The sequence below is a fragment of the Excalfactoria chinensis genome, chromosome 1, assembly GCF_039878825.1.
Source record: "Excalfactoria chinensis isolate bCotChi1 chromosome 1, bCotChi1.hap2, whole genome shotgun sequence".
In the NCBI taxonomy this organism is placed as follows: Eukaryota; Metazoa; Chordata; class Aves; order Galliformes; family Phasianidae; genus Excalfactoria; species Excalfactoria chinensis.
The window spans coordinates 44336595-44348709 of record NC_092825.1 but is presented as its reverse complement, the minus strand read 5'-3'; the positions used below and the strand labels follow the sequence as shown (position 1 = coordinate 44348709).

The 12115-nt window shown below is 36.5% G+C and overlaps 1 protein-coding gene across 7 annotated transcripts in view; it reads left to right on the top strand.

Moving 5' to 3' along the window:
• Positions 1 to 12115, top strand: part of ANKS1B (ankyrin repeat and sterile alpha motif domain containing 1B) — a 397279-nt gene that overhangs the window by 239825 nt on the left and 145339 nt on the right. For all 7 annotated transcript variants that reach the window (XM_072327909.1, XM_072327887.1, XM_072327898.1 and 4 more), the window contains one exon: positions 4517 to 4669. In XM_072327909.1, coding sequence (XP_072184010.1) covers positions 4517 to 4669 — 153 coding nt within the window. The remainder of the gene's footprint in view (positions 1 to 4516; positions 4670 to 12115) is intronic.

Below are 12115 nucleotides of genomic sequence, written 5' to 3'. Positions count from 1 at the left end.
GTATAGATATAGTAGTGATACGCTGCTAAAAAAAACTGGTAGATATGCAGTCTCTTGTAAAGGATTTCTCAACCCAGTAGGATGCTATTTGATATTAACACCTGGTTATGAGAAGCTGCTCTTCTGGGCTTCTGCTTTCTATTTATTTCAAAGGAAGCAATGCTTGTGAAAAATCAGTGAGACCAAGAAAAGAAATTTCCTATGTTTTTAGTCTTCCTCTATGCTTAGTTTATATCTTATTTTCTTTAACATTTCTTCTTCTGCATCACTCCTAAATCCTATACTCTTCATCCTTAGATTTTTTAGTAGTCGGCATGCGAAAATCATCTGCAATGAAGTGGCTAGAAACAGTACTACTCTTTAAATGGAGTAACCTACTGAACTGGAAGCATCATCTGTGGAAAAACAACTACTTCTATTTATGAGCAGTTAATCCTTGAAAGACTGTATTTGCAACAGTCAGGACTTAAATCTTAGAAAATTTATACAAGTCAAACAGTGTGGACATATGTGTTTAGATGCTTGACACCACTGGTACATCTGTTGGTTCTGGTATGAAATGATTGAAAATATGGTCAGTAAAATGGGAAGTCTTTTTCTATCAAAAACAAACAATAGTGAACAAAACAGAGACAATCAGCAGTTAGCATCAGCGAGGTATTCTACAAGGTACAAATGATCTGTGAGAGGAGACTAAGATTACAGTGTAATGTAGAAAAAAAAGATGATACATGCAGTTCAAGAGCTGTTACCTGTTAATGAGAACATGGATGCAAGGCAACTAAAGTTCAGCTGTATTAAATAGCAGTGTTTCTAAACAGCTGTATTTAAACTGTTTCTATTTTTATTTAAAAGCTCCATCACATTTTACATGAACAGTAGGTGATGTTATTGATACTATCATGTCTAGATGGCCAATCTTTCAAAAAATATTTGAAAGGAAAAAACTCAACCAACTAAGAATGACAGTTAATAAGTTGATGTTATTAACAGTCATAACAAAACTTTCCATACAAGGGAGCCGATAGTGAAAGTTTATTAGCTTTCACATACTGGACACATTTTAGAAAATCTGTTTAGAAAAGAGATTGTTTCTTCGTCCATGACAAAACAAATTATTGCTTTTTGGCTGAACTGACAGTAAATATCCTAGTTCTGAGATTAATTTTCTGTCATTGGTATCAGGGAGCTGGAGGCAGGGTCCCCACACCACAGCAGGAGAGGGTTGCTGGGGACATAGGGACAAACTATTGCCAAGAAGGGCAAAGCAACTGTTCAAGGAGAGCAAGGTGAGAATGGTGTCAGTAACTGGGAACATCCACAGCCTAAGGGAAGTCTCCAGAGACAAGGACAGTCTAAGGTTGATTTCAGAGGATGAGTCAGTGGGAAATATCAGCAAGATACCGGTTATGTACAGGTGTACCCACAACATAACTCAGGTGATGGCCAAGGACCTGGGCCTGAGCTCAGTTTCAGCTCCTGCAGAAGGTGAAGTGGCCCCATCAAAACTTCTTACTGCACTTTGTGTGGGTGTGACCCATGGTTACTCAGATACCTGATCTGGCCTTCAACATAGGCAGCCAAATCACAGAATCACAGAATGGCTGAGGTAGGAAGGGACCTCTGGGTCCACCTGATCTAAACTCCCTTCTTAGACATGGCTGCCTAGGCACATGTATAGATGTCTTTTGAAGATCTTCAAGGAGGAAGACTGCACAGATTTTCCAGGCAACCTGTTCCAGTGCTTCTTCTCTTGCACATAAAGTGCTTTATGATGTTTAAACAGAACACCCTCTATTGCAGGCTTTGGGGCAGAGAGAGGGAAAATGTTGCAGACTCTCCTGGTGCCTGACAGTACTGTGGTGCATATTCATGTAGGCTGCTGAGTGACTTGATGACAATTTTGTCTGTTGACACCAAATTCAGAGTGTGAAAATGCTGCATAGATTTCAGTTGTTCTAAGCATTTTGCTTATTGGGCTGTTCTGTGTTTCCTTGCTTGCATCCCTCTGCAACACACATCAGTAGGACTGATTCTTGTTTTAACAGCCCTTCTAATGGAGATCTCCTTTAAGAAATCAGAATTCAGAAACTTTCCATACCCTGTTTCAGTGGTTGGGCTTGCTGATCTCAATGGTTGGACTTGATGATTTTTGAGGTCTTTTCCAACCTGGGTAATTCTGTGATTCTATGATTCTGTGATTCTATGTTTGCTTTTCATAGAAACTGGTGGGCTTCCAGTATTATGTGCCAGACAGCATCAGGTTTCTTAATCAGCAGGTCAAAAGAAAAATAGTGATAAAATCAATATTTATTAAACTTAAAGTTTAAATAATAATAAGCAAAATAAAGAGTTCGCATAATGTTCTCCATCTGAATTCTCTGAAAATCATTTCAGAAGTGCTTCACTTTTCTTTGTTACAAGAAGGGAAACAAAAATATGTATTTCAAAAGTCATAGGTTCCCTGTGGACCTCATACATCTTCTTATCTTTTCTATTATAGAGATTTTTCTTCTGTCCATTGGGTCCTTTCTTTTCAGGTGTCTGTTGTTTAAGAATAACTTATTTCAAATGTGCTCTTGAAATAAGCTTTCCAAGAGGCAGAGCTGATAGGGTTCTCTGTGGTGTTGCAGTCTGCTGGACAGACTTCCTTACGTATAAAATTGGAAATAAATCTGAATGACAATGAAAGAAAATTAGCCATGCTTTTGGCATTTGGAGCTTTCATTCTAAATTGGGGTGAAACTAACTTCTAAAATGTCAAGATCAGCAACAAAACTGAATCCATAGTCAAAACTTAATTCTTGCCTGTGAACTCTCACTTCCTAATATGAATCCTTTCCTTCAGAAGTGACATGGAACGTTACAATTCCCATAGTTAATTATAGGAATTCTCTACTCTCTCTTCTATGATTTAAGCTAATGATTTCACTGCATCATTTAAATATTTACATTAACATTGTATACCCAGCATCTGCAGCAATAGACCAATGAGTAAGCTGTCAAATCCATGACGCAGTGTGTGTCTGCATCCTTCCTCTCTGCTACTGCAGTAAACCAAGATCAAGATCACAACTTGCTGCATTTGAACAGATAGACAAACACAACTTTGGATTTCCATTTGTGTTTTGTTGTTTGTTTTTTTTTAATCTGCTTTGAATTCAAATTGCATTTCAGATAAACTTTGTGAAATAAATTGGTCAGGCAAGAGTTCTTTTTAAATTGCTTTATCACTTCAAACTTAAGCTCAAGCTCAAGGCATTCTATTTTTGTCGTACTTCCAGTGTTTCTTAGAAAGTTGCAATGTGTATAAGAAGGCAGAAATGGGAGTCTGCCTTTCACCATGCACAGTACCACTCTTGCATATTCTGGAAGTGCTGTGCTGAATGAGAAGCCTTCTAAACCTCTGAAATGCCATAAAAGTTTACCAATTCAGTGTATTATCAAATTAGCTAGAGTTACACATCAATACAAGCAAGTGTGACAGTGATATGCAAGTGTTGAAAATTAAGGCTATTGCATATTATTTTCTATTTCTTTGCTTCTTTGTCACTGTTGCAAATTGCTTTATAATTCCTAGGAAGAGTATGTCATAACTAATTGCACAGGTAGGGGTTTTATTTGTTTTTTTCTTTAATGGCTATCTTGAAAATCTTCTCTTGCGTCACTGAGAGGCAATTTGGAAAGAAAAACTGCAGTTCTTTACTTCTTAGTAGCTTTGCAACATTCTGGAAAATTAGATGCCAGTTGGATTTCTTAGGGGTTTTTTTGTGAAAATAAAATGTATATGATTATATTTTTTCTGCTTGTGTTGGCTTATGAATGCACGTGGTGCTTTTCTGTGTACATCATCCTGTCAGTTCTGTTCCAGTAATATTCCTTTCAGTTGTCCAGTCTCAATCAACTTTAGAGAAGCAGAGCAATCTAAACTATATCAAATTCCCAGGAGCTCCATGAAAAATATGACCAGGTAGAGGAAAGACGTTATTTTAAACTTCCCTTGGGGGTGAAAAAATACACTGTGGCTTCAACCTCCAGGAAATATCAGATAACCTAGTAGGAGAGATAAATTAGGAATAGTATAACCAAGGAAATATGTTTCGTTTGGAGTTTGATAGCAAAAGATCCAATCCTCAGTTTAATTTCTTCTCCTACTATGAAGTCTTAGGTGACATTTTTGTGCAGCCAGGATATTAATAATCTCCTTCTCTCTCTCTCTCTCTCTCTTGCCTTCCCTTGGTTATGGATTCTGTGCTGTCTAGTAAGGATTGAACATGTGCTACATGCAGTCTTGGTATATTTTAGTTTCAAAGGCAAAGAATCATGAGAAAAAAATCCATTGAAAACTAAATTTTGTTAGTACTTTTACTCACAAAATTATTTCCTCATGTTGTGCTAATCCTTGAAAGGATGACAGTCAGAGAATAAAGTCCCAAAGAAAATAATGCAAATAGCTAGTCTCTGAAACATGTTTAATGAATATTATCAGCAATTCTTACTCATTCTTGTTTTTCAGATGAAGCAGATCGGTCACGATGGCTACAACCCCGCCTCTGTAGCTGAATGGCTGGATTCCATTGAACTGGGTGACTATACCAAATCCTTTCTAATTAATGGCTATACATCGATGGACCTTGTGAAAAAAATCTGGGAGATTGAATTAATTAATGTAAGTTGGTCAATTTACAGCAGTGGTTGCTCCAAAATACGTTATAGTGCTTGTCTTTACATAGGAATGGAAAAGCACAAAAGCAAATTGCACCACAAATACTATCATCACATACAGTTAAAGATTATAGCTTTCATGCCTTTACCTAGGTTGACTGTACCCTTTGCTTCTATTTGCATGAAAATGCAAATTGTCTTTAGCATGATATTCAATCATGGTATCTGCCTTCAGGATGCTGAATGACATTTCAAGTATATTTTTATTGTTTATAAATTGTACATTTTCACTTATGGAGTGCCTAACAACAGTAGTTCTTATAAACATGCAAGTTTTTTTTCCACATGCTTTGGCTAAATTAAACTTGAAAGAAAGAAACCCTAAATTCAGGCAAGTTATGCTAGTGGAACAAAATATTGTATTTAATTAGCACTTCTGCTTGCAACCTTGTTTACATAAGTCAGTTAAATTTGTTGCCTAAATATGGGTAACCATAAACTTTAAAGTGGACTGCAATGCATAATAATTTAGAATAAGATAAATTCTGTACTATTACAGTGAAGAAATTGAGAATACAGCTTTACCATTGGAATTTTCATGGAAGTGTTGTGTCTGGTACTGATGTTGTTTGCTTTTGTAAAAGATAGATGATTATAGCTTTGGATCTGCTGTGGCATTTGAAATCAACTATACTGACACCTTACCTGATCTTTAAGGCAATCCCTACGTGGACAAAAGCTCATTGTCATATTTTATTAGCTCTTCACAAAGAAAGATCTGCTCTTTCTTTCCATATAGAAGATACTGTGTCTATACTTCCAATTAGTGCCTGTCTGTTAGAGCAGTGAAAGGGCCCCCAGAAGCCACAGGTAATCAAGTTTAAGATGTAACTTCATCGTGGAGAATAGTTCTCAATTCCCTTCAACCTAGAGAAATGAATAACATAAAAATGGTGCAAAGCCATGTTCCAACACAGTAAATGCTGTACAAGTTACAAGCAGGTATAGCCCAGTAACAGTGTTTGAAAGAAGAGGTATTACATATTAACTGAAAGACAAAGCTACTACTTGTTAATTTATTTCTTTTCCCCACAGTTAATTTTAGCTTGCTTGCAAATGCAGAATAAGAGTAAGGATTAGTCTGCCTTACGTGTTCTGTCTGTTACATTCGACGTATGCTGGAGGAGTATAAATGAAGTTAGGATTTGATTGATGTTATGGATGTCTGCTGCTAAGCTACTTATAACTGATTCTTTTTTCTATAAGTAGATGGAAATTTGTTAAGAACTGGGGACCCGTTGCTCCAGAAGCTTATACAGATGAGCAGCCAGCACTGAGTTGGAAAAGCAGAAGTCTCTGCTCACGTTGTGTAACTTTATTTTGTATCCCAACCATTTTGCCACAATCAATTCACAAACAAATTACCCTTTAGCGCCCCCAAGTGGATCATTAGAGCCTCATTAAAGACACGGTTTAATTCCAAATTTATTTAATTCTTGAAAAGAGAAGTATATGCACAGAAATTAACAGGAATGCGTTTCTGTAAAACTATTAAAACCAACCTGTACATGTCCCTCTAATTTCAGGGGTTAACAGCATGTTCTCAATTAATGCCTGTGTTTCTTGGGGAAATGCTCCATTTTGCCATGATTTGCAATAAGCAGCTATTAAACAGTTATTTAAATATTTTAGTGGCTACATATATAAATTTCTCCCTGCTAGAGGATAATGTTGTTCAAGGGAATAGTGGCTTAAGTAGTCACGAAAATTCTCATTAGAGTCTACCCAATATTTATTTCCTTTCATTTTTCTGACTTTTCAAATCAATCAGTAGCATCTAAACATAATGAAATAGTTGATAATTATAAAAAGCTGTGGCTCTGGAAAGTACTTATTGTTATTTTGCTGTATGGGTTGAGGGGAAATTTTCAGAAATGGACAAGAAATGGGACTGAGGCATTGTGCGGTTTGGCTTATCTCTCACCTGCAGTCCTGCTGCCTGAAATCGATTTCAAAGGTTCCACCTCCTGTTCAGGCCAAGGCAATCAAGACTTTGTTACAGAAAGTTTTCATAAAGGAATCCATAAGCATCAAAGCCTCTAACTCTGGCATGTAACAAGGGCTACAGTTATAACTTTTTCCTTTTAGCCATTGGTTAAACAGATGCAGCCTCTGAATTTGACATAGAAGCCATTCTTATTTCTATGCAAGGAACTCATTAGTTCATATTTGGTGCTTCTTTCCATTATGCTTTTGGGAAATCATTCGTGGCTTCTGGAGGGGGTAGAAGCAGATTTGAGGGCAAAGATAACATCTTTATTAAGTAAAACAGCATAGTTGAAAGGGCATGGGAGAGAAGGGGACATCTGATTTTTCACAAACCTTTAATTACCTTCTAAAAAATTAAAATTATTTTCTGTTTTCTGTCTCTACTTTTTGTCATCATCAATTTTTATGGTGGTGGATCAAGATCATGAGGTTGTAGATTTTTTTCTTACGTTATTAATAAGACTATCTTTTGTCATAATGGCACCTGATATGCTGATATGTGAGTTCTATTCATAGCATGCCTCTAAACTTTCACGTGTGATGCTGACCAAGGTGCTTTTCTTCTAACTGAATGAATCTAGCTGCCTTATTGGCAGAGAGAAACAAATTTGAGATGCAGGTTACTGCTGCAGTTTAACGTCTGCTCTAATTTGTGTACTAGTCTCCTTTGGACCTTTATGTGTACATATATATGTGTGTATTTCTTCAAGCACAATCAAGCAGCTATTACTTAAAGCAACTGAATCAAACTTTAAAAAGCTGTAACCTTGTGTTTCTTGTTAGCTCCTGCCAGCCTCCCCAGTCTGTCTTCAAAAAGCCAGTCTTTGAAATTTAGATTCTATTTCACTTATTTGTCGTTTACATCAAGAATTGTCCCAAATTCATTGCCTTCATTAATTTCTCACGAATGTCCTTCCTTGGAAGGATGGTTCAAATTGTCTTGTCCTCAGATTGTAGATATTCAGGGTATGCCCTCTTCCTGAGCTGGCTTTTCCAACGCTTCTGTTTGTCTCCAAGATTCCTTGGCTCACTAGAAAGGTCACATTCTGTCCTCAGATTCAGATACCATTTATTCAGTGCTGAAGCTATTTGTAACTTCTCTGGAAAATACCTGATCTGCTGGGAAAAAGTCCACTATGTTTTGAAATCCCCTAACCCATCTAAAGTATATACCTGTGCTTTAAAGTATAAATGCTCTTACATATGACTAATCACATTATTCTTGTCTGTTATCTTGGACTACTTATGTAATACTCCCCCTCTGGAAGTCACTCTGTTCAGGGAACTTGTAGAAAAGAGATTCTTCATGCAAGATATAAACAAGGTAAAAGCACAAAATAAGTTATTTTCTGTCCAAAACACACAGTGCATTGCAAGACTAATAAACTAACCCCCCACAAATGAGTCACTCTGTCTAATGGCGAACTAGTCATCACTCAGGTAGGAAATCTCTGGCTTCTGCTGCTCCTTGGAGCAGGCTTATCTGTGATGTTGCTGAATTGCTTTCTTCTGATTCCCTTTTTCCTTAGGATTTTATGCCTTTTGAGTTTTTTTTTATTCTTGAATCCTTGAGGTGCCAGTTTCCCCATCTTGACAATCCTACTTATGTCTTCAATTTTACCTTTCTTATCTTCCATGCTTTTAGCTTGTGTACTCTCTTACAGCTCTTTCTCACACCCAAGCTATTTTCTTGGGGAAAAAAAACCAACCTGAGAATGGTTACACAGCTGTGCTATTCTGAAAGTAGGCTTTGAGTCACAGATAGATGAATTCCTGGGAGGAAGGTTACATGTAAGTGACCTGGTTTACATTTTTTTCTCAAGTAGTTCATCCTGCATAGTGAGCCTCTTCTATTTTTGTACAGTGATCTTTCAAATGGGTGATTCAGTCTTTTCTTTAGAATTAATGTTTAACAAATTGTTTCATATATTCAATTACATTCCCGATTTTGAGCTTTTGGGGAAATATTCTCAATGCATTCTCTCAAAACTTGCATTCCTGGTTTCTAATTGGACATAATGACTGCTGTTAAGGATTAGAACAGAGATACTGAAGAGAGAAAATAGCCACCAATGGACTGTCTTCTATTAGTTTATAACTGAATACTTTGAACTATTTGTAATATTGCCAACAAGTTGCCCAATTTAAATATGTACTGTGTGAAGAAGTGATCCTTTATTTTAAGATGCAACTGCAGCCCAATATGTTTTCTAGTATAGTAACGAAAGTTCATTAAAATGACCGTGCTGAAACTGATCAAAGACTCTATACACTACACTGTGTTGTCTATAAAACAACCTTAAACAGGTGACTAGAGAAAGCTGTGCTCAAAGGAAAATCATATTACGAGCTATCTGCACATTGTTCTTCCCGTCATTAATCACTTCCAGCTGAAGGACTTCCGAAGCAGTTTGGTAATGTTACCAATAGTCTTCTTTCCAATGGAATTTTAAAATATATTGGACAGCAGAGGTCTGTTTACAGATCTCCTCAGAATTTCACTAGGAACCAACTTGCACTGCAAAAACTGTTGTTTTTTTCCTACAGTTTCTTATTTTAACTATTTAGGTGCAAAAGACCCCTCGTATGGCATCAGTCCATGACTGCTATGTTTTTCTTACAAGACTTTAGAAACCCAGACAAGCAGTTCATCAACTTTATCTATGTAGCTTTGACTGTTTCAAAGAGCTCCAGTAAGATTCTGAGATGTGAGGTACTTTTACAATAGTCACTTTTGACTCTTCCTGGTTGCATTTATCTATGATGTGTCCACTACTAGTATGTGCTATCAAATTCCTGGGACAAGCTTAGAGGTCTTTATTTCCAAATTTACGCATTGTTACTAGCAATTCAGGAAGTTTATTCTTGAATTCCTTTTCTATTGTGTCATTTCTCCTTTCAGTAATCTCTCTTGCAATCTGAAGAGTTTTGCAAAATGGCCAAACTTCATTTAGCCATTTCTTACTTCCAGGAATCCTTTTGCTGTATCTTTCTTGTCCTTCTTTACATAGCTTTAAATGCACAGAGTGCCAGCTATACATGTCTAGTTTCAAAGTCAGAGTTACTTTATTCATATTAAACTTGCACTTACAGATGGAAGTAATGGCAACCTTTGTACTGAGCTTAGCGTTCAAATCTCTTCTGAGGCATTAGCCAACTAAAACACCTACAATGTAAGTACAAGTTACAGTCTCTGCTTAAAGGACTTGAAAATGAATCACATACTGCATTCAGATTTCTTGATTAAGTTAATGTTTTGCTTAGCAGCATTCCTATCTATTCCAACAGAGCAGATAGCAACTCCATAGCTTGTCTTGGTAATACAGTGCCAAATGGATGGCTTTTTGTTCAGTTCTCACTTGACAACTTAATTTCTCCTGCTACTTGGCATGAAAGACACCCTTTTTTAGGAGGGCTGTCCTTCAGATTCTGTTTGACAAATTATTCTGCAACTCTACTCTTGTTATTAGTTAATTTCCCAGGTGTACCACTCTGCACAGGCAGGTTTTGAAGAACAATGAAACATTACAACTCAATAATGTTTTCATACTTTGTGATTGTAGATCTACAATTTCTATTCCTTTTCCTCTCTGGAGCCCCATGTTACATTTTAGATCACTGAAAGGAATTGAGAGAACATGGAGCCACAGTCCCAGAGACACTGCTGACTAATAAAGATGCCCATAGCTCTTCCTGTAGTTGATGCATTAGCAATATATTCTGTGGAATCTCAACTTACTAGGAATCATATTAAAAATAAGTTCTATAGGTGTTTAGAAAATTCTCTATATTACGTGTTCTTAATTCATGCCTTTCCAAATATTTATGAGCACTTTGTTAATATAATTAAGAAAGTATTTGAAGTTAATCTATATAAACAAATATTTTAAAAACAGCTCCGCAGATGCATATGTGTGCACACAGACATGCATACATTTATTTATATTTAAATGTATATAACTGAAAGTAAATAATTATCCAGCAAGCTAAATCAAGGACTCCCATACCTCAAATGCCACTTCTGCAGAGACAACCTGGTGCAAAATCAGAAGTCTTGTATTTCAGAGATTTGAGGTAGCATAAAATGTTTCAGATTCTCTCTGCCACCCTGCAGAGTCAAACGGGCTTGTTTTTACTGAAGGATGGATATTTCCAGCCTATGTAAATTTTATGGGAATCTTGAAAGTTCTTTGCCAGGCAGACTGAACTTTGAGTGCTCTTGCTCATTACTCAAGTAATAGTCTATGCATTAAGACACTTGTCTACTACATTTGTGGTGTTTTGTATGTCAAATAACTACAGTTTTGAAGTGGCTAATACGCAACTTTTGTTGTTATGAGGAAATATGAGGTTCTCCTCTGGCTCATGTTTTTGCAAAACTATGCATTAATAATACAATCAAATCTTAAGCAGGTTTTTTACAACAGGATAGTTGCTTATGTATTTCAAATCACATAATCCGCAGACTGGTCTGACACCGAACAGCTTTCATCATGATGCATTTCTTGATGAGCTAAGACATGTATGTGGATTTACTCATTGCTTCTACATTAGTAAAACAGTGCCTCAAATGACATTACATTAATTCTTGTGAGCTGCTACACTAGTAAGTAACTCAGTAAATTACTCCATTTCCTTTTGAAATGGGATCAGTAAGTTCACTGCATGCACAATAAAAGCCATGACATATAATACAAATAGCATTTTTTCTCCATACATGATTGCTGTGTAGATTTTGTTCATCCACAGCACTCACAGGTGTCTCAAAAGGCTTTTAATACATTTTTGTTCCTTTTGCAAGAAGGAAATACTTAACTGTTGCTATCATGTAGTAAATTTCTTCCCTTGGATCTTGCATTTGAAAACATTCTAGTCAGATTCTTCCTGCATTAGCAGCACCATCAGTCACTCAGTTTGTAAATGATGGTGGATTTTATATTTAGAAACAGTTTTTATGCTGCTGTGTTTCATTGGTGATTTCTATAAATGTTAATGGAAGCCGTTATATTGTGAAGATGTCCATAAGCCAGTACTGCAGTTCATAATAAGTTTTACTCTTATGTACAAGCTCTGCATGTAACATTTTGCATAAATAGTGATCTCAGCCTCTTGAGCTATTTGATGTGCAAACTTCCATCTGTTCCTCATGGTAATGCAAAATACCTTTTAAATATGTCTTCATCTTTTGCCTACACTGTTATTTGCAAAAGATCAAGAGACAGTGTAAAGCATGGCAATTTCTTCAAGGCATCCACTGTTTACCTCTTTCTACTTCCAGCTTGGATTGCAACAGTGCTCATAGTTGGAGGAGGTAGGAGGAAAAACACTTATTTTAGTTAAATACAGTGCTTTGGTTCAAATACAGGGAAGCAAAAGAGGAGAAACCATTTGTGCTATGGGC